Raw genomic sequence first — 22444 nt, 5'->3', positions numbered from 1 at the left:
GCCAGCATCCTCACAAAGCAAAAGAAAGTATTTCATTACTATCAAGCACGGAAATCAGGAAACGCATATTCAAATGTATATAAGGGTTTATTGCAAGGTTAAGCTCTCTACAAGAATTTAGCAGTCAAATCAAATTGGCATTAAATAAGAGTCAATAGAATTGAAGGTGGGCTGGACTATCTTATGGGCATGAAGGGACTCGACCAGTGGTGGGATTCAAATAATTTAACAAACGGTTCTCTGCCCTAATGATTTCTTCCAACAACCAGTTTGCCAAACTGCTCAGAAAGTTAACAAACGGTTCTCCCGAAGTGGTGCGAAGTGGCTGAATCCCATCACTGGACTCGACTGAGGACAATGTTTAACCCCTCCCTCAGGCTCAGACTGGTCATCTCCTACAATTACTTGAGGAAATTAAATTTGGATATAATTTGCCTTCAAGAAACACATATTAAAATAGAAGAAAGAAAATATTTGGTTAATAAACGCTTAGGAGAAGAATTTAGCTCAGCAGAACTAAACAAGAGAAATGAAGTTGTTTTATATCTAAAATCTCAGCTTAAACGTAAGCTAGTAGTATCAGATGAATATGGTAGATTTGTAGCAATAGAAATGGACTTGAATGGGATAAAAACAATGGTAGCTATCATTTATGTACCAAATGAAGACAAACCAAAATTTGTTGAGTATCTTATGGACCAATTAACATCTTTTGCTTATGAAAATTGGTATCTGCTTGGTGACTGGAATGAAGTTAACTACACCAACATCAAGTAAAAGGATAAAACTCTCACAAGTTAACTACCTCAAATCTTCTCAGAGAAACAAGGTAAGCCTTCCAAAGATCTTCAAACTCAGACGAATGCTCCAACTTTAAATTGATATGCTAAAGGGTACCAATGGACAGTTAGTAACTTATTTAAAGAAGATCAAATGAAGGTAAAAGGAATATATTGAAATTCTGTGTAACGGAGGTGTCAACTTGCAAGATACCTTAAAAGATATATTAGTAATAGAAGATGAAGTTAGATCAACACTCCAGGCATCACCATTGGTGGACTATCTGTAGAAACAGGGCAAGCAATAGAATAAGAATCAGAAACAATACTTGATTTCTCCTCCTGTTTAGGCTACCTGGCCAGATGATTTAGAAAGATAATTTCATCAATTCACAAGTCCATGTGGAATCTTTGGAGAAGACTCCTCTCTTTCACCATTTCTGTCTGTCTGTCTGTCTTCATTCATTTTCTCATTTATAGCTGTCTGTCAAATGTAATGGGATTAATTATCTGCACCTCTCTTTTCTGTACAACACTTTGTGTCCTTCATGCTCTTGAGCAGATCTTTGTAAGAGTCTCATCTGTCACAGTGCCTTTTCCTTTCATCCTTGATCTGAGTGAGAGAGAGAAAAATGAAACCTAAAGTTTATTTCACCTTTGAGCTACATTAAGCTACCAAAATTCTTCTTCAGTTCTTACAGTCTGTGTTTAAATCTGTACACCAGTGAACCAGGTCCCAGTAGAGACAGCTTTAGTTCACAGATCTCAAAGATATTTGAATTTATCTCTCCTGCTTTCTTCCTGCCCATTGTGCCTCTTTACATTTCCATTTGAAGCTGCGCACAGAACAGTCTCTCCCCATGGCAGGAGCAAAGCCAAGGTACTTGAGCAAGCATAATAGAGCAGTGCTTCATGACTGTTAATTTTGTTCAGCCTTGATTCTTGGTCCTCAGGGCAGCTTCATTTCTCTTCCAAGTGTTTTTTTTGTTGTTGTTGTTGTTAGAGATGGTGACTGAGGGAGCCAGGTAGCTCTTCATGTCTTAAAATGTTCTTTCTAATATTAATGCAATGTGTTTACATAACCAACTGTTTAGAGGTTGCTGAACTTCAAGTCCCACCATCCCCAGGCAACATAAGGGATTCTAGCACAGTATTTCAGTAAGATTTGGAAAGCCAGGGGGTTACTTATTTGAGATTTAGAAGAAAAGCAGTGAAAGCTTTTCCCCCTCATTCTATAGAATCACAAAGCTTTTCTAGTTCAGAGACTTTTGCTATATTGTGCTTGAGGGGTTGTGATCTCGGAATACATGAATAAATGAAGCTCTCTTATCAGACTTATTCAGATAATTAGGTACTTCTTATTCATGGCAGGGTTCACATATTATGCTAAGCCAAACCCAAGCCACATTATGTGTGATTAGCACACATGTGGGAACCCAATTAGTATTATCTTGCTCTCAACAGGTTTCCCATCTTGCTTTGTTCCGCTATCCCATACTCTTAAAGGAAAAGGCTATAATTGAACTTGGGTTTTGTAAATTCAAAGCTTCAGTTTTGTTAGCAGGCAATATAAGTAGCATGCTCTCTATAAATGAGGGCTGATTGGAATGAATGTGAAATAGAGACTCAACTGAGTTATATAGTTTCTCAATATTGAAGATGGTCTGAAAATGATTCACAAAGTTGCTTAATCCACAACTCCCATATTTGATGTGATATCTGATATCAGGATGCTAATAGGACAATGGTTGAAAATGTTGAAAAGCATAATTTATTTATATATTTTCAAAACCAAGACTTTGGCTTTAGATTTTTCCAAAGAGTAATGCATTGCTATGTTTAACATGTTATCTTGCAATCAAAATTCAATGGAGTGTATAAATACCCTTTGCCAATCACCTCTGGTATATGTTCATCAAAATAATGCCGTATTATCAGAATTTCCGTTTGTCTACACACATACCTTTAGAAAGCAAACCTTGATGGAAATACTGAATGAGAAATAATCATTCACACAATTTTGGTTTCACTTCAGATCATATAAATCTTTTCCTTTTCCTTTTTACAATGCAATGTTTGAAAAAAATAATGGAAAATTGATAGGCAACGGCAAACTGATGTTTAATTTTGTGAAAATGTAAGTGTATAGAGGAAGAAAAATGGTGGAATATTTATTTGTATTAATAGGAATGTGATATCAGATTCATTCTAGTTCTTGACATTACTGTTAGGTTTTTTTGTTATGTAACTAGCACAGATTTAATCTCTTATAGAGATGTACTCGGGGCATAGCTATGTAGGCTCTCCCTATGCAGCATTAGTTACATAATGCTGCATAGGGAGAATCTACACAGCTATGCCCCAAGTACATCTCTGTTAAATTGATGTTAAATAATTCAATGTTACTCTTTATTTAAAGCTGCCATTGTGTTGTCAATTTCTTTCAGCCACAAATGTTAAGAATGGAAATGCCATAACCCAGGTCTATGCATGATGCTTGGTTTTTCAATTGCTCTCTAGGGCTAGGCCAGGGGTCTCCAAGCTTGGCAACTTTAAGACTTGTGGACTTCCCTGAGGAATTCTGGGAGTTGAAGTCCACAAGTCTTAAAGTTGCCAAGGTTGGAGACCCCCTGCTAGGCGATTGGCAGACTGAATTGAGGACTAAAACAGTTATAGAAAGAATCCAAACCAAGAAGTGTTTGATATAGCCTGAGAAATAAATGCGAGGAAAGTCTCCCAAATGATCATAGTGCTGTTTATGTTTTGCAGGCCAATTCCAATCATAATTCATCATCCATTTGGACTGTGTATCAGTGGATTTTCTAACATGCTTCTCCTCCTTATAAAGTAATCTAATCCTCCTTCCATTGATTAGTTATGTTAGTTGGTGATTCCATGGTTTAGTTGAAATGTTCATATATATACTGTGGGGATTCTAGAGCTCTGTTTCTGTTTGATTGTGTGTAATCACATATGAAACTCTTGATACAATCACCACACACGTACAGAATTGGAACGGCACTGGAATTCAACATTAGATGCAAAATAATACCAGCCAGACAGAAAGTTTTTTTTTAATATCCACCATTGTATTCTTTGCCATAAGCAATTATTTTGAGCCTCATCCACTACATTTCACAGAACATTGGCTTACAAAAGTGCTATTTTCATCAAAACAATTGCAAGCCATAAAGGAGGTCAGAAGTACAGTAACGGACGAGGGAAGGGGAGGGGGAAAGGGTCTAAAGGCACCCAAGCTTATCTAAATATTCCAAATCATGGTCTGATTACCAGTCTGAATGAGTCTTCTAACTGGGGTGTTCAGATGAAATGCTAAATTCTGCAGGGACTTTAGCACAGAGAAAGGCAATGCAAGGCTGAAAACACCACTGTATATACATTCCATTGAGCGCACTACAACTTCACAATTCTTTGCTCATCCTATTTGACAGCTCACCATCAGTCCTCTTTTAGGATGACAGAAGCCTTCACTAATTTGTTTTGGTCATCCTTAAAGATGCTTCAGCCAATAAATAGTAATAGTATCATCATTCAGCTGTCTCAAGAAATATATTTAAATGTTTTCCTGGTATAGACACTGAAATTGTTTTATAAAATACAACACCAGCTACAATCATGAAAATATATTTAGCAACCCACTGGATATCAAAGATGAAAGCAAAAGAAAAGTACTTCCTCTGCTGACTTCTTGTCTGTTAACGATCACATTATTTGTTTTTGATGGGAAGAAAAAGCTTGTTATTAATTAGTAACAGCTAGAATCTATGCATTATTATTGGGCTCCACTAGAGGGAGCAAATGTTCCTCAGTTACGTTTGACTTAGCCTTCGTCTATCTTCCTAGCTAACTGCTAATAAATTTTGGGAAACTTCAGTATCCTTGCCTTTTTCCCATGGTTCCCCATCCTTGCACCTCATTAGGTTTCTTCTGTTTGGAAAAAAAAAGGCTAATGGAAAGTGAGAAAGACTTTTAAGGGAATGCCCTTCCATTACATCAATTGAAGAAAACATCTATTGAGGCTTTAGGCTAACACCGCAATGGCAACCCTATGGTATGCGTGCCAGAGGTGGCACGCCGAGCTCTCTCTGTGGGCACATGTGCCGTTGCCAGCTGCTCTTCTGGGTTCCATCGCTCACATGCATGCTGGACAGCTGGTCTGATGTGCATATGCACTGACCAGCTGCTCTCTCCCATGCGCACCGGCCAGCTGGTCTAGATCAGCTGTTCAGCGTGCATGCACATGATGGTACCCGGAAGAGAGCAGCTGGCCGGTGCGCATGCACATGGTGGGCAGCTGCTCTCTTCTGGGTTATAGTGCTCTGGCACACATGCTCACGCACACATGTTCCAGTTTCGGCACTCGGTGCTGAAAAGGTTAACCATCACTGGCTAATATAAGGGTTTGTTGTTTGTGGGTTGCTCTCTGAACATTTAGAAACCAACCCACAAGCTCAGAGAATGAACCTTCACCCTCATTCTACACCCGAGCTACAGATATTCACCACTATTGCTAATATCAGGTATGGTTAGTGGCTACTTCAATTTGCTGTTATCAACAGATCAGTTTAACAGCCAGTGCCTGATCTGAGTTCAATAGCTTGTTTGTTTGTGTGTAATGAAGAAAAAAAAAAACTCACAGGGAGAAGCAGCCAAATTTTAGGCATGAAATAAAAAAGTTGCACCACTGGTTTCCAAAAAGCAGCTTTGGGAAAGCTACATAGTTATACTACGATTTTAAATAGTTCTAAAATATCATGTAGTCTTGGTTTGTCCAATACCACGTGTTTACTGGACCCGTGCCCCTCCTGGCTGGTGCTGGCCACTCAGGAAGTGACACGAGGCTGGCTCCAGGGGATTACGAGTGCTTCCTTGTTGGAGGGAGTCTTTCCGGCCGCCTTGAAAGAGGCGGTGGTGAGGCCCCTCCTCAAGAAGCCTTCCCTGGATCCGGCTGTTTTAGGTAATTATCGTCCGGTCTCCAACCTTCGCTTCGCGGCGAAGGTTGTAGAGAGTATGGTGGCATATCAGTTTCCCCTGCACCTGGAGGAAACTGTCTATCTGGACCCGTTCCAGTCCGGCTTCTGGCCCGGTTACAGCACTGAGACGGCTTTGGTCGCGTTGGTGGATGATCTCTGGAGGGCCAGGGATAGGGGTTGTTCCTCTGCCCTGGTCCTATTAGACCTCTCAGCGGCTTTTGATACCATCGACCATGGTATCCTGCTGCGCCGGTTGGAGGGATTGGGAGTGGGAGGCACCGTTTATCGGTGGTTCTCCTCCTATCTCTCCGACCGGCCGCAGACAGTGTTGACGGGGGCAGAGGTCGACCCGCGGCGCCTCACTTGTGGGTGCCGCAGGGTCGATTCTCTCGCCCTTCTGTTCAACATCTATATGAAGCCGCTGGGTGAGATCATCAGTGGCTTCGTGTGAGGTACCAGCTGTACGCTGATGACACCCAGCTGTACTTTTCACACGGGCCACCCCAATGAAGCTATCAGTGCTGTCCCGGTGTTTGGAAGCCGTACGGGTCTGGATGGGGAGAAACAGGCTCAAGCTCAATCCCTCCAAGACGGAGTGGCTGTGGATGCCGGCATCCCGGTACAGTCAGCTGAGTCCGCGGCTGACTGTCAGGAGCGAGTCATTGGCCCCGATGGAGAGGGTACGCAACTTGGGCGTTCTCCTGGATGAACGGCTGTCTTTTGAAGACCACTTGACGGCCGTCTCCAGGAGAGCTTTCCACCAGGTTCGCCTGGTGCGCCAGTTGCGCCCCTTTCTAGACCGGGATGCCTTGTGCACAGTCACTCACGCCCTTGTGACGTCTCGTCTGGACTATTGCAATGCTCTCTACATGGGGCTCCCCTTGAGGGGCATCCGGAGGCTACAGTTAGTCCAGAATGCAGCTGCGCGGGTGATAGAGGGAGCCCCTCGTGGCTCCCGAGTGACACCTATCCTGCGCAGGCTGCACTGGCTACCTGTGGCCTTCCGGGTGCGCTTCAAGGTGTTGGTGAACGTCTTTAAAGCGCTCCATGGCATAGGGCCGGGTTATTTACGGGACCGCCTACTGCTACCGAATACCTCTCACCGACCCGTGCGCTCTCACAGAGAGGGACTCCTCAGGGTGCCGTCGGCGCGACAGTGTCATCTGGCAACGCCCAGGGGAAGGGCCTTCTCTGTGGGGGCTCCCGCCCTCTGGAACGAACTCCCCCCAGGACTCCGTCAACTTCCGGACCTCCGAACCTTTCGCCGCGAGCTTAAAACTCACTTATTCATCTGCGCTGGACTGGGTTAGTTTTTTAAGTCTATGGGTTTTTAATGGGTTTTTATTCTTTAAATTTTAATTGTGGCCAATTTAATAAGTTTTTTAACTGTATTTTAATCGTATTTATAGTGTATTGTGTATTTTTTTACCTGGCTGTGAACCGCCCTGAGTCCTTCGGGAGAAGGGCGGTATACAAATTTAAATAATAAATAAAATAAAATAAATACATTTGAACAGATCAGTTAAAGGTTTAGTAATCTGTCGTTTCCAGTTATGGATCATATTCTAAACATTCTAAAGGAGGGGGTCTCCAACCTTGGCAACTTTAAGCCTGGTGGACTTCAACTCCCAGAATCCTGGGAGTTGAAGCCCACCAGGCTTAAAGTTGCCAAAGTTGGAGACCCCTGTTCTAAAGTGCACAACGGTACTTCATTTTAACCAGAGCAACTTTTGACAGATGATCCTGGAATAAAATACAGTAAAGGATTAATTGAAGATTAATCTCCATTTTGGCATTTGCAAAGAGAGGGATACCTCTGGTGGCTCAACAGACTAATGCAGTCTGTTATTAACAGCAGCTGCTTGCAATTACTGCAGGTTCAAGTCCCACCAGGCCCAAGGTTGACTCAGCCTTCCATCCTTTATAAGGTAGGTAAAATGAGGACCCAGATTGTTGGGGGCAATAAGTTGACTTTGTATATAATACACAAATGGATGAAGACTATTGCTTGACATAGTGTAAGCCGCCCTGAGTCTTCGGAGAAGGGCGGGATATAAATGCAAAAAAATAAAATAAAATAAATAAATAAATAAATAAATAAATACCGAGATAGAAATCTACAGCAGCCTAGCAGACTTATTTATATATACCTTTGTATGGATTTTTCTTTTCAGCCCTCCCAGATTCACAGCATCTGTGGCTTAGATACAGAAAAAGAATTTGGGGGTGGATGAGGAAATAAGCTGTTTCTTCATCTGCCCATGATGATTCTGATCCTAGTCAGGCGCCTAGAGTTATTTTAAACGCTAACAGTTGGGGGGTTGTTATTGACAAAAGAAACTGGGATACCAGCAGAAAATGGTTGTTTCCCATTTAATTGGGACAGACCTGGGTTTTTTTTCTCTTCTTCAAATGTCTGTCTGCCAACAGATCAATAGATGATTTTCTTATTTGGAAGTAGCATAACTAGCTATGTGGAAATGGGGATATTATTAACCTCCTTTTCTCCCGTTCTGCTCTGTTTTCCACTCCACTCTCCATTCCTAGATCAAATCACTTCAGAATCTCCGTTACCCCACTGCATCTTTTGTTGACATTGCTCTTGCTACTCAACTTCCCAAGAAATATCTAGGATGGTCCTTATAGGTTATGCTATGAAACCAGTGGTGGGATTCAAGTAATTTAACAACCGGTTCTCTGCCCTAATGATTTCTTCTAACAACCAGTTTGTCATACTGCTCAGAAAGTTAACAACCAGTTCTCCCGAAGTGGTGCGAACTGGCTGAATCCCACCACTGTATGAAACATGTCAGAGGAGCAAGGGGTTCACAAGCATCTAAACAAGCCAGAAGTAGACATGTTCCCTCCAGGTGAAGGGAAGGATCAGAAATAAAGGTGATTTCCTGGAATTGCCAGCTGCCAGATTGTAGCAAGTGCTATGCAAGCATCAGACGAGAGGTCCTCAAAAGCAAATATGAGATTTTCTCTACTTGTGATAGGCATTATATTTGCCAATAGATACCGTAAAGACATAAGTCATTAATTCTCATCAGACAATTTTCAGCCCTAGAAATTTCCTTCTACACAGAGGAAATGGGGAGCATAGCATAACATGTTAGAAGCATGGTCATTTAGCCACCAAACTACAGTGAATATAGAAAACTGTCCAGTAATCAGCTTTTTGAGTGTTTGGAGAACTGTCTGCACATAAAGCAAAGTGAATTTTAACCATCATTGGCCTCCAATGAGAAATCTGAAAAAAGTAAGTTGTAGTAATTTTCCCTTTATAGATGGTTTACTTTTTAGGCTCATCACCTGATGTACCTGTTTCATATACTGTATGTATTTCTCCTTGGTATTAAAGGACTGGCTGAACATTTTCTAAAAACATGGATCTTGGTAAAGGAAATTGAGAGGAAAGCAAAGTCAATTAATATGACAGGAATGGACAGCCAAGGAGTTACAGCAAGCTACATGGAACCTTCTGATTGAGAATAATGGTCCAACCAGGAAGCTCTACCATGAAAAGTGTTCCATTCACTTCCTCGTGAAATCCCACTGCTATCATACTTCTGCGTCTAGACAAATCAATTTGGCTTTTGCTGAATGAAATGACAAGCTGAGCCTAGAACTCCCCTGACAATTGGATGGCCGATGTTCACTTTTTGTTGACCAAGGAAGAATCCTGATGCGACTCCATGATTTGATAGATGGTTTCCCGGAAATGATGGTCCTGGCTTAGCCTCTTGGCAGCCTGCTTCAGCTCTTCTATGTTTTCTGCTTCTGAGTACATGAATGATTGTGATTGCCGCACTGAAAACAAGAATGGTATACAACACTAAAAAACTTTACCTACTTGTAATCCTTACAATGGCAAAGACTTGTGGCATAAAGATGCATTCATCTTATTTATGTTTTGTGGTTGATGGACATTTTGCACCATGGAAAACAGTGAGGTAGGTCTGTGAAAATCAGGCCTGTACTGTGGGAACAAGGGGTGAAATTGGGGTTATCAAGCAGTTTAAGCAAGTAGGTGCCAATCAAAGAGGAAAAAAGATGGCAGTCAACAAAACACTGATTAATATACATAACGGAGCTATTGCAACATGCCAAGTGGCCTTTTGCAATTAGATATCCTCTACATGTGTTGAATTATAACTCAGAATTTCTAGCAGCCTTGCAAATTGTAGCCATATATGGGATTGATTTTGCCTCCAGAGATCAGCTTCATATTAAACCAATAAAGTACAGCATAAATTTAGAACTTTAATTAATGTGGAGAAACTTGTCAATCAATGAGTGCCTTTTTCCTACCTCAAGGTTATCATTGTAGAATCAAAGGTGAACCAAATAGGCTACAATTATGTCCTTTTTACAAGATTAAAAAAAAAAATCACAAACCCTGGATTATCTATAAACTATAAAAGAATGGGGACAAGTAATACTTACAACTATTCCATGAATTGCTGCATCTCCTACGACGAAATCGGCAGCTTTTTATCCTGCGAGTGGCAGCCTTGTGAAGGTACACAGAATTTTTCATAATTACTGGCATCTTGGCTTCTAATTCAGCATTCCGGATACATTCTTCAAAGAATTCTACAGATGACCACAGACAGAGGAAATGGAATAAATCGTAGCCGTAGACCATTGTTCCTCAACCTAGCACTCCATGCTTCTAAGACTTTCTAGAGTTATAATAAATGACCATATTGACAGGAGGATTATGGGATTTCAAGACCACCTTATTCAAAGGACATGGAGTTGTGAATGGTCCATACAATATCTTGAAGATGAAGATATAGAAATTAGCTTATGTCTTAAAATTTCAATTCTGACATTTCCATATTTTGCTTTTTAATTTGACTATCCGAAAAATATTTTTATAAAACATGATTCTTTTTGAGACAATTTAAGGCAAAATTATTAACTGTTGTCACAGCTTTATATTCTATGTTATTTTATTTGTTTAAATATCATGCTGACAACAAATGCTGGGGGAGGGGGAGGGATAAATGAAGCATTTTTGAAAGCTTTTCTGATCTAAAGCTTGCCTACTGCTTGTTAACTGCCTCTTATGAGGTTTCTGGGATATGATCCACATAGCAAAAAAATAAGCTATTTTAGTTTTATTCTAATCTTGTGCTTATTTTACTCTCAGGATAATTTGGGTAGTGATGGGGGAGCATTTAAAGCTCAACTGATTTTGAATTATTATGTGCCATCAAGTTGATATCAGCTCTTACCAAGCATATAGACAGATTTTTCTCCAGGATGATCTGTTCCTATCCTGGTTCTTCTGTAACTAATGAGTGCACCACTGAAAACCCAAAGGACCAAGATGGGGGCAGGTTGAACTGAAGACAATCTATCAGTAGTGGTTCCACTTATCTTTGCTACCAGTTCAGAACTGTGAGCGTGTGTGTGTGTGCGTGCTTGCTTCGGTCACGCGTGGGGCACTTCTGTGCATGCACAGAACCTTCTGCGCATATGCAGAGCATCTATGATGACATCTGGGTGGGTGGGCAGAGCCTCTCGCTGCCACCACTTCCAGTTCACGTGATCGGGAAAGAACCGGCTGAATTTATTTTTTATTTTATTTATTTTGTCACACAGTATATATAAGCATAAGCATGAAATAACTATACAATATATAAGCATATATATGAGTATGAGTTTATAATCTCATTGGAGTAATTGGAGTAACACCAATCCTGAGCAGTCTGCACTGGCTTCCTGTGGTCTTTCAGGTGGGCTTTAAGATTTTGGTTACCACCTTTAAAGTGCTCCATGGCTTAGGGCCCGGGTACTTACGGGACCGCCTGCTGTTACCTTATGTCTCCCACTGACCCGTACGCTCACACAGAGAGGGCCTTCTCAGGGTGCCGTCCGCCAAACAATGTCAGCTGGCTGGCCCCAGGAGTAGGGCCTTCTCTGTTGGAGCTCCTACGCTTTGGAACGAACTTCCCCCTGGTTTACGTCAAGTGCCTGATCTTCGGACTTTTCGCCGTGAGCTGAAAACGCACCTATTTATTCAAGCGGGACTGGCTTAAAAGTCTTAAAAGTTTTATTAAATTTTTAATTGGGGCTATTTATAATTTTATGATCTTAAATTGTTTTAAATTTCGGCCATTTGTAATATGCTTGTTTTAGTTTTGTTTTAATGTGTATATTGTGGGTTTTTTAATATTTGGCTGTACACCGCCCTGAGTCCTTCGGGAGAAGGGCGGTATAAAAATCTAATAAAATAAATAAATAAATAAATAAATAAATAAATAAATAAATAAATAAATAAATAAATAAATAAAATAAAATAATAACTATATTAATTGGATATAATGAAAAGAAACAACAGGACAGGAACAGTAGGCACCTCTTAGGAATGGGGTGAGGTCAATAGTAGACAGTTTTTGGTTGAAGCTTTGGGGATTTTGGGAAGAGACCACAGAGTCAGGTAGTGTATTCCAAGCATTAACAACTTTGTTACTGAAGTTGTATTTTCTGCAATCAAGATTGGAGCGGTTAACATTAAGCTTAAATCTATTGTGTGCTCTTGTATTTTTTTTTAATTTGAATTTATATCCCGCCCTTCTCCGAAGACTCAGGGCGGCTTACACTATGTTAAGCAATAGTCTTCATCCATTTGTATATTATATACAAAGTCAACTTTTATTGCCCCCAACAATCTGGGTCCTCATTTTACCTACCTTATAAAGGATGGAAGGCTGAGTCAACCTTGGGCCTGGTGGGACTTGAACCTGCAGTAATTGCAAGCAGCTGCTGTTAATAACAGACTGCATTAGTCTATGGAGCCACCAGAGGCTCAATTGTTGCAACTGAATCCCACCACTGTCTTGGCTCCAATAGAAAATTGAATTTTCCATTCCTGCCCTCTTCAATTCTAATCACACAAATTAGCCCATGTGGCTGGCAGCTTCTGCTTGGTTTTTGAAAAGGTAAAGTCCTCCTTCAATTTCACTGCTGGCGAAATTATGGACTCCTTTATATAGTTTCCTTAGGAGCAATGTTTTCTTGTGGAATGAACTATGGGTTAGTCTAACCTCAGAAACGTTGAACGTTCAGTATGTGGACTTCAGCTCCCAGAATTCTTCAGCCAACATGCTCAGGGAAGGGATTCTGGAAGTTGAAGTCCACACATCGTAAAGCTGCTGAGACTGAGAATCACTGGTCTAGGCTATATCTGTGGGATTCCCTTGTGGTCTCTGATTTAAGTACTGTTTGCTGAGCTTCTCAACCCAGCTATCACCTGCTGAGGTTGCATTTTCAAAAAAAGCAGGGAGATGAACTACAAAGATACATTTCATGCTTTTTAAAATTTGATCCTCCTTCAGGACGTTCACCCATGATGATCTGTTCCTATCCTGGTTCTTCTGTAACTAATGAGTGCACCACTGAAAACCCAAAGGACCAAGATGGGGGCAGGTTGAACTGAAGACAATCTATCAGTAGTGGTTCCACTTATCTTTGCTACCAGTTCAGAACTGTGAGCGTGTGTGTGTGCGTGCTTGCTTCGGTCACGCGTGGGGCACTTCTGTGCATGCACAGAACCTTCTGCGCATATGCAGAGCATCTATGATGACATCTGGGTGGGTGGGCAGAGCCTCTCGCTGCCACCACTTCCAGTTCACGTGATCGGGAAAGAACCGGCTGGATTTATTTTTATTTTTATTTTATTTTGTCACACAGTATATATAAGCATAAGCATGAAATAACTATACAATATATAAGCATATATATGAGTATGAGTTTATAATCTCATTGGAGTAATTGGAGTAACACCAATCCTGAGCAGTCTGCACTGGCTTCCTGTGGTCTTTCAGGTGGGCTTTAAGATTTTGGTTACCACCTTTAAAGTGCTCCATGGCTTAGGGCCCGGGTACTTACGGGACCGCCTGCTGTTACCTTATGTCTCCCACTGACCCGTACGCTCACACAGAGAGGGCCTTCTCAGGGTGCCGTCCGCCAAACAATGTCAGCTGGCTGGCCCCAGGAGTAGGGCCTTCTCTGTTGGAGCTCCTACGCTTTGGAACGAACTTCCCCCTGGTTTACGTCAAGTGCCTGATCTTCGGACTTTTCGCCGTGAGCTGAAAACGCACCTATTTATTCAAGCGGGACTGGCTTAAAAGTCTTAAAAGTTTTATTAAATTTTTAATTGGGGCTATTTATAATTTTATGATCTTAAATTGTTTTAAATTTCGGCCATTTGTAATATGCTTGTTTTAGTTTTGTTTTTAATGTGTATATTGTGGGTTTTTTAATATTTGGCTGTACACCGCCCTGAGTCCTTCGGGAGAAGGGCGGTATAAAAATCTAATAAAATAAATAAATAAATAAATAAATAAATAAATAAATAAATAAATAAATAAATAAATAAAATAAAATAATAACTATATTAATTGGATATAACAAAAGGAAACAATAGGACAGGAACGGTAAGCACCTCTTAGGAATGGGGTGAGGTCAATAGTAGACAGTTTTTGGTTGAAGCTTTGGGGATTTTGGGAAGAGACCACAGAGTCAGGTAGTGTATTCCAAGCATTAACAACTTTGTTACTGAAGTTGTATTTTCTGCAATCAAGATTGGAGCGGTTAACATTAAGCTTAAATCTATTGTGTGCTCTTGTATTTTTTTTTAATTTGAATTTATATCCCGCCCTTCTCCGAAGACTCAGGGCGGCTTACACTATGTTAAGCAATAGTCTTCATCCATTTGTATATTATATACAAAGTCAACTTTTATTGCCCCCAACAATCTGGGTCCTCATTTTACCTACCTTATAAAGGATGGAAGGCTGAGTCAACCTTGGGCCTGGTGGGACTTGAACCTGCAGTAATTGCAAGCAGCTGCTGTTAATAACAGACTGCATTAGTCTATGGAGCCACCAGAGGCTCAATTGTTGCAACTGAATCCCACCACTGTCTTGGCTCCAATAGAAAATTGAATTTTCCATTCCTGCCCTCTTCAATTCTAATCACACAAATTAGCCCATGTGGCTGGCAGCTTCTGCTTGGTTTTTGAAAAGGTAAAGTCCTCCTTCAATTTCACTGCTGGCGAAATTATGGACTCCTTTATATAGTTTCCTTAGGAGCAATGTTTTCTTGTGGAATGAACTATGGGTTAGTCTAACCTCAGAAACGTTGAACGTTCAGTATGTGGACTTCAGCTCCCAGAATTCTTCAGCCAACATGCTCAGGGAAGGGATTCTGGAAGTTGAAGTCCACACATCGTAAAGCTGCTGAGACTGAGAATCACTGGTCTAGGCTATATCTGTGGGATTCCCTTGTGGTCTCTGATTTAAGTACTGTTTGCTGAGCTTCTCAACCCAGCTATCACCTGCTGAGGTTGCATTTTCAAAAAAAGCAGGGAGATGAACTACAAAGATACATTTCATGCTTTTTAAAATTTGATCCTCCTTCAGGACGTTCACCCATGATGATTTGTTTTTCCTCCTAGACTTCGTTAACGTATATTTTTAGACAGCCAAAAGTGCTACTGCAACACTCCTGCAGTACTGAGGACTGTTAAGCAGATTCACAACACACAGTTATGCAAGGATTCACTGGCTAATGCTTCCAGCTGGAGGCATCTGCAAGGTGTGGTAGTTTTATTGTAGAGGCTACTTAGCAGCAATGGGGAAGGTCCACTTACTTTTCAGGTTGCTGACGTCAGCTTTCATTTTTTCCTCCTTCTCTTTGTTGCGATGCTTGCAGTTTAAGCCTTGTTCAAGGCTCTGCAGGGCCTCCTCAGCCTCCTGCAGGCGTTTCTCCAGGTCCATACGCACCTTCACTTCTGCCTGAGCCAGAAGGAAAGGAGGCAGTCCCCCCAAAAATCCAGAAAAGAAATACAACAGCAAATTGCAAACAGAAGCAACAGATGTGTTTTTTTAAACAATTGGTACACTGCCTGGGGGTAACTCTAGTTCCCTTCTCTTGAAGTTATTTTATTTTGTGTCATTCAGCAGTAAAAGAAGGGCAAGTAAGGGTTGTGTTTGACCTCAGGGAGGGAGGGGGGTTGGGGTAGGCGTAGCCAGAGTGGGCGTGGCCAGCTCAACATCACTCGTGTGATCAAATGCCACTTTTGCTAGTAGTTTGTTTTGCTGGCATTTTGCCAGCGAAAACGGAGCCCATGAGGGCCGCACACAGCTTCACGAGCTCCGTTTTCACTGCCAGAGGCACCGTGGGCCCGTCCTTCACTATTTCCAGGGTAGCGCCATGGGCAAGATCTAAGCACCTTCTGGGCCAGATCCGGCCTGTGGGCCTTGAGTTTGACACCCCTGGTCTAGAAGGACAAACCAAAAATTGTTTCAGTGAGACAGAGCTCAGTGAAAGGATGAACTAATAAGACCAGGTCTTTCATGTGGACAAATTCAGGGTCTTCTCCTTTTTTATAAAAAATTTGCTTAACGGTAGAGTAGGGTCACTGTTCATCTCCCTTAAGTCTGTTTCATGTAGACACTACATGACAGGAGACTGAAATTCATTAATGAAGCCATAATGAGGCCTAAGAACCACCTCTACCATAATAGAAACTGTACTACCATACCTTGAGGTCTCTCTCAGTCTTCTGCTTCTCGGCTGCCAGCTCAGATAGGGAATTCTGTAGGGCTTGTGACTGGGAGGAATAGAACTCCCTTTCTTCTTCCAGAGCTCGGGAACGTTCTTCATTCTCCTTCATTCTATGAAGCAGGCAGAGGAAAAAACGTTCAGTGATACTCTCATCTCATTTCTCTCCTTCCTGTCTTTAATTTGTGGGAGTGCCAGCCTGCAACACCCAAGTTGACTTTCTACTCCAATGGGGAACAATAGAGTCCTCAAGCAAATTTCACTTGCTGTTCCTATTTTTTGTAAAAAAATAAAAAGAATAATGACATTAAAACAACCATAAGAACAGCTGATGGGCCAGAGGAAGAAATGAGCCAGGACTATGGATTCTACTGACTCTCTCAATGTGAAAAGTCAACTCCCCAGGTTGTAATATTATTTTGGAAGTCTCTCCCAGGGGTGAAATCCAGCAGGTTCTGAAGAACTGGTAGCAGAAATTTTGAGCAGTTCGGAGAACCGGTAGCAGAAATTTTGTACCTTGATGAACGTATCTTTTCTTTTATGTACACTGAGAGCATATGCACCAAGACAAATTCCTTGTGTGTCCAATCACACTTGGCCAATAAAAATTCTATTCTATTCTATTCTATTCTATTCTATTCTATTCTATTCTATTCTAATTGGCTGGTTCCAGAGTGGGGTGGGAATGGAGATTTTGCAGTATCCTTCCCCCAGGAGTGGGCAGGGAGTGCGGGTTTTGCAGTATCCTTCCCCTGCCACACCCACCAGCCACGCCCACCAAGCCACGCCCACAGCACCGGTAGTAAAATAATTTGGTTTTCACCACCGGTCTCTCCCCATCTCACCTTTTCTCTGCTAAGAGTTTCTCCTTCAGCAGCTGATGCATTTTCTCCTCAATCTGATGGAGGCTGTTTTTCAGGTCCCCAGAAGCACTAGTTTGCTCGGAAGGGCTCTTCTGGGGCTGCAAATGACTTCCATCTTCTTCCAGCCTCTCCAGCATGCTTTGTTTTTCCAGAGAGAGTTCCTGACAGCCAATACAGTCAAGTTAAGCAGTGATCAGGGCTTCTTTCTTTCCCCCTTCCCATGACGGGCTTTAGATGAAAAAGGCAACTTCCACAACATTAGAGTTGTAGGATCAAAAGGATGCTTGTCATTGGCAACCTAGCAAGGTGTCTGTGCTTTAATACAAAATTTATCAAAGAGAAATCTAGCAGATTAATTTTTTATTAGAGTAATACATTCATATTGGTATCAAATAGGGACTTCTCTACCTGTCATGCAAAATTAAATGCACAGATGCTACACCAACAACAGATGCCAATTGTGAGATTAAAATAAAGCCTATCACGTTCATGAATGCGGGAAAAAAGTGATACATTTCTGAGAAAAATCTGCAAAACGGAAGAAAGCTGGTGTTCCTACTCCCAAGAGAACCCTTCAAAGGATCGTTTCACATAGAGTACCAGACAGAACAAAAATAAAGGCGACATCTTACATTCCTTCAGGCATACATAGGAACAGAGGAAAGTGACTGGGCAGGCTTGGCTTAATATTTGTGATAACCTGAAGTGAAAAGCTAGGGGCAGCTCAGCTGCTAAAGTAAGCCAAATGATCTTCATACTTCAAGCAAAAATATCTCCAAAGATCTATATCCCTGATAGTAAAACAACACTGACAATGAAATCTCTAATCAGCAGCAGCGGAACATCTCCAGACAGCAACTGCAGGCAACTTCCTCATTTAACTAACTGTCAGCTTAGCTTTGAGATGGTTCATTTGCCATTAAGAAGAGGAATGGAGCTTTTGTATTAATGAGCTGCATCCTTTCTTTATCTTTTTCTGTAGCTTAGAAACCAAAAAACACTGAGGCACTGAACGTATAAAAAGCAAATGTGAGACAAAATCTCAAGATGCCTGTTTCACTGAATAAGCTCAATATTTCTGGAAGGTAGGAGCTCCTACTGTACAAACTACTTCTTTAAGTGCCAATGACTATGTAGTCAAAGGGGCACCATTCATGCAAGAGTAGGCTGGGGAAAAGCATAAGAGTACAGAAATGTGACAAGATGGGAGGGAGGGAGGGAGGGAGGGAGGAAGGAAGGAAGGAAGGAAGGAAGGAGGGAAGGAAGGGTTAAAAAGACATCTGCCTAAAAGGGTGAGATCACCTGAGACTGACAAGGATGCTAAGTGGATCTAGAATATTGCATTCTCATTTGGGATGTAGAGATGGAACGGAAGAGGGCATGGTTAACTGCTGAAGAAGCTTTTGTTTGGAACCCCAACGTTTCTTTGCAGCTTTTATTTGTAATTTCAATTATTTAGTTATTTCTAAAGAGGCCATTTAATAATCATTGAAGGCTGCCATCAGGAGAAAAATCAAGCACCTACTTCCAATGTCTTCTGTAATGCTTCTGTCAGAGTTTGTAGTCCTTTCTTTTCTTCTTCTACTCCTTTGAGGGACTGGGCAGTCATTTCCAGCTCTCTGTGAAATAACCATGCAAAAGCTAAAAAAGGTAAAGGTAAAAGTTCCCCTTGCACATATGTGCTAGTCGTTGCCGACTCTAGGGGGCGGTGCTCATCTCCGTTTCAAAGCCGAAGAGCCAGCGCTGTCCGAAGACGTCTCCGTGGTCATGTGGCCGGCATGACTCAACGCCAAAGGCGCACGGAACGTTGTTACCTTCCCACCAAGGTGGTCCCTATTTTTTCTACTTGCATTTTTATGTACTTTCGAAGCTGCTAGGTTGGCAGAAGCTGGGACAAGAAACGGGAGCTCACCCCGTTACACGGCAGCACTAGGGATTCGAACCTCCGAGCTGCCAACCTTTCGATCAACAAGCTCAACATCCTAGCTCTTGAGCCACCCTTATGCAAAGGCTATTGAAGCATATTTTTCAATTCTGTGTCATAATGCAAGACTGAGGATGGGCATCCTTTTAATCATGTAAGTTTTCAAAGAGGAGACATTCAAAAACACAATAGGCATAGTGGAGACAGAATGAAGGAAATTTTATTTTTTTATTTTTTAGAATATTGAGGGTATCCTTAAGTGCTTTATTTTTTAAAAATGGACTCCAATCTATTTTAAAGCCAATGCTACAGTTTTAACATGTTTCCTAATTCAAAAATGGCAGGAAATCACATCCCCAAATGTTGGCATCACAGTTTTAGAGAAGTCCAGATGGTGAAAAAAATGAAATCAAAGAGATACATCCAATCCTAGAATTGCAAGTTGTGTATCTTTTTTTCCCCCTGACATGGGTCAGGTCATATACCATTGCCAACATGATGTTTAATACACAATATAACAGATAATACATAAGAAAAAAGTTAGCTACTGAAAATCTAAGAACTCTTATAAGGACATAGCTTTTTTTTTTCATTACAAGTGACCTGATTTCATGATAGTATCAGCAAGCACCAACATGTATTTTTTGCTGCTATATCTTAAAAGTAGGGTAGTTTAAGATAAGGGATAGATGCAGTGTGGCATTTAGAAGAAAGTGGAAAAAACAAATGTCTAGTACTTTCTGTCCTTTGCTTTCTGTCTTATCTGAAGAAGAAGGTATGCGTTTCTCTTTAAGTGGAAGTACCGCATTCACAATATATGGATATACTGTCTTATATTCCTGCATTTTTCCACTGGCAGAAATTCTCATGTCTTTCCATCTCCTGCATTTAAGCTCAGGAAAGTCATTTCTACACTCCTTCCTCCACAGAGGTTCACCATCCTATTTCTGCATTGTTTAAAACTTACCCAGTCCAGTGACTGCAGCAGCAATGTGTGACCCACTACCTCCAATTAGACAGCTGGAGTAAAAGAGGGTAAAGTTTAAACTCTCATTGGCTCAGGATGTTTTGAGGTGAGAAGAATTAAAGATGATTGAGATTGAGTTTTAAATGCTTGTCTGAAATGAGGGAGGGAGGTTGACATGTTGATAGTGTGAAAGTGTCCCAAAAGAACCGATTTCTCCTGAAGTTGGCACTCCTTCAAAATTGTAATTTTGTGCAAAATATGGAAACTATTTCTCTCAGCCAACTCACAGCTCAAGTTGTACAGATAATGCTAACCAGGCTGTGAGCCATATTTAAAAATTACCATTCATGCCAGCTATTATTTGGTTCTCTTGACGGCTGAGAGGCATTACCGTTTAATCTGCTCCTGCTCCCCTCGAAGATCTTGTACTACTTCTTCAAACTGCTGCTTTTCTGCCTCCAATACTTGATTGAGATGCTCCAGGGCCTTAAGAAAAAGACAATAAATGCAGAATTCAAATGACTGCAGAGTTCGCTTTCTAGTTAAAGTTTGAACATTAACACAGCTATGTAACAAGTACAACTTACAGTAAATGTTGACACTAGTAATCAACACAAACTAAGATTTGTTTGTCTGCTGCATATGCACTTTCCCCCCTCAAAGGTTGCTTCTTGAACAAACATTGGGAACTTTTCTAAAACAGAGTGCTTTGGAAAGCATTTTTTAAAATGATGGGGCAGGAAAGACAGCATCTATTTTAAAGTTGTGCAGCCACAACTAACATTTTTCAGTCTTAAGAGGAAAAGTATGCTAAGAAAGTAGACAGGTAAAAGCACACTCTCAGCATTGGGATGACATAACTCCCTATCACACGTCATAATCACTAGGAGTATAGTCTGTGGTCAACCTTACATTGTAGCTCTTTGATCCTCAGTGAGGAAACTGCTGTTTCAAAACAGTGGCTGCCTTGGGCTTCAAGGAACAGACTGTCCTCCCATTCCAGGATTGCCTTCACCTACCAACCATTTCCTGGGTTCCACTGTTAACCACTTGGTGGATTTCCTTTGTTTCAGGGTGACTAACTAACAGGTAGTGGGCATGGAGAGGTACATGGAGTAAAGCATGAGGGAGCGCTACCAATGCTCCTGCCCAAAGCAACATCGCCTCCACATCTGTGATCTGGGCTATCTCTGAATGTGGCTTAGATGCTCCGAATGAATACTGAAGTCACTTTCAAAACTAGGCTGCTGACAGGCCACAGGGATGGAGGAGAGCATGGGGTGAAATAGCCAACAACTGCAAGCAAGTTGTGTCCTCTTTGAACAGTATACAAGACAATGGCAGTGATGGCAGGGGTAGACCAAGAAGCACAGTTCTGATCTCATGGCTGGCGTCCTCCCAACTAATAAAAGCAGTCAAAAGTACAAGCACATGAAATTCCTTGTCTGCATAAGCAGCAAAAGCATTGCAATAGACCCAATGGTACCCACTATTTGAATTAGTAACCTGTTTAGGTGATTAGGCTACTGAAAAAGACCCATAGGATGAGAAAATGGAGGAGGCAGGAAAAAAGTAGTGGTTACCAGAGCTGCTGTCATAATTGCAACAGGGGCTAGACTGACATCCCAAACTGTGACAAGGTATGTTGGTGACTAACCATCCAGAAATACCTGTCTGACCAAAGGCTAGTGGTGTGATCCATCTTAGCCAGAGAGCTGCACAAATAGCATAGACCTAGATAATGCTAACTGTACATAGTGACAGAACTAACAGCTGACAGAACCTAGTGGCTTCCTTTTTTCCTCAAATTCAACTTCTATGCAGCATGTGGCTAGTATCTCACAGGAGAGTTTATTTTTTTAATTCAAGTTTAAAAATAACAAATTTGTGTTCTGGGCAAACTGTATCAAGAGAATTGGGAAAATGCTGCTTTAAAAATTGGAGCAGCAAAAGACAATTTTAGCTGCCTCAGCTATGAACTGTAAATAAAAATTGGGTTATTATCTAAATTAGGCAACAATAATTCCAATAATTATTCCAATACATTTAATTGTCCTCAGGAAGAGACATCTATGAGATATTATAGGATTTACTTCCAGGAAAGCATGGGTAGAATGGCAGGATCCTCAAGGATTGGGAATGTCCACATCTTCCCCCACCAGATGTCTTAGCACTCAGACTTCCCCACTCAACTTTTCTGCATGTTGGCCCCACAAGATAGTCCAAACCAGGAAATCAGCTCCACATGAGGGCCGGAACTACTTTTACTGAGATTGTCTAGGTCATAATACAGCAGCATCTTACAAGTCTGATTGTGTTGTACAGGCAGATGC

At 41.3% G+C, this 22444-nt stretch overlaps 1 protein-coding gene across 1 annotated transcript in view; it reads right to left on the bottom strand.

Moving 5' to 3' along the window:
- Window positions 1–9059: 9059 nt before the first annotated feature.
- PLEKHD1 (pleckstrin homology and coiled-coil domain containing D1) overlaps window positions 9060–22444 on the bottom strand; it is a 39396-nt gene continuing 26011 nt past the window's right edge. Inside the window, exons 7-13 of the mRNA XM_058161912.1 lie at window positions 20503–20597; window positions 18746–18839; window positions 17203–17381; window positions 16338–16470; window positions 15444–15588; window positions 10223–10372; window positions 9060–9586 (exon numbers count right to left, since the gene is read on the bottom strand). Coding sequence (XP_058017895.1) covers window positions 9432–9586; window positions 10223–10372; window positions 15444–15588; window positions 16338–16470; window positions 17203–17381; window positions 18746–18839; window positions 20503–20597 — 951 coding nt within the window. The 3' untranslated portion in view covers window positions 9060–9431. The remainder of the gene's footprint in view (window positions 9587–10222; window positions 10373–15443; window positions 15589–16337; window positions 16471–17202; window positions 17382–18745; window positions 18840–20502; window positions 20598–22444) is intronic.

The sequence above is a fragment of the Ahaetulla prasina genome, chromosome 1, assembly GCF_028640845.1.
Source record: "Ahaetulla prasina isolate Xishuangbanna chromosome 1, ASM2864084v1, whole genome shotgun sequence".
Classification (NCBI taxonomy): Eukaryota; Metazoa; Chordata; class Lepidosauria; order Squamata; family Colubridae; genus Ahaetulla; species Ahaetulla prasina.
This window is presented reverse-complemented; position numbering and strand designations above follow the sequence as displayed.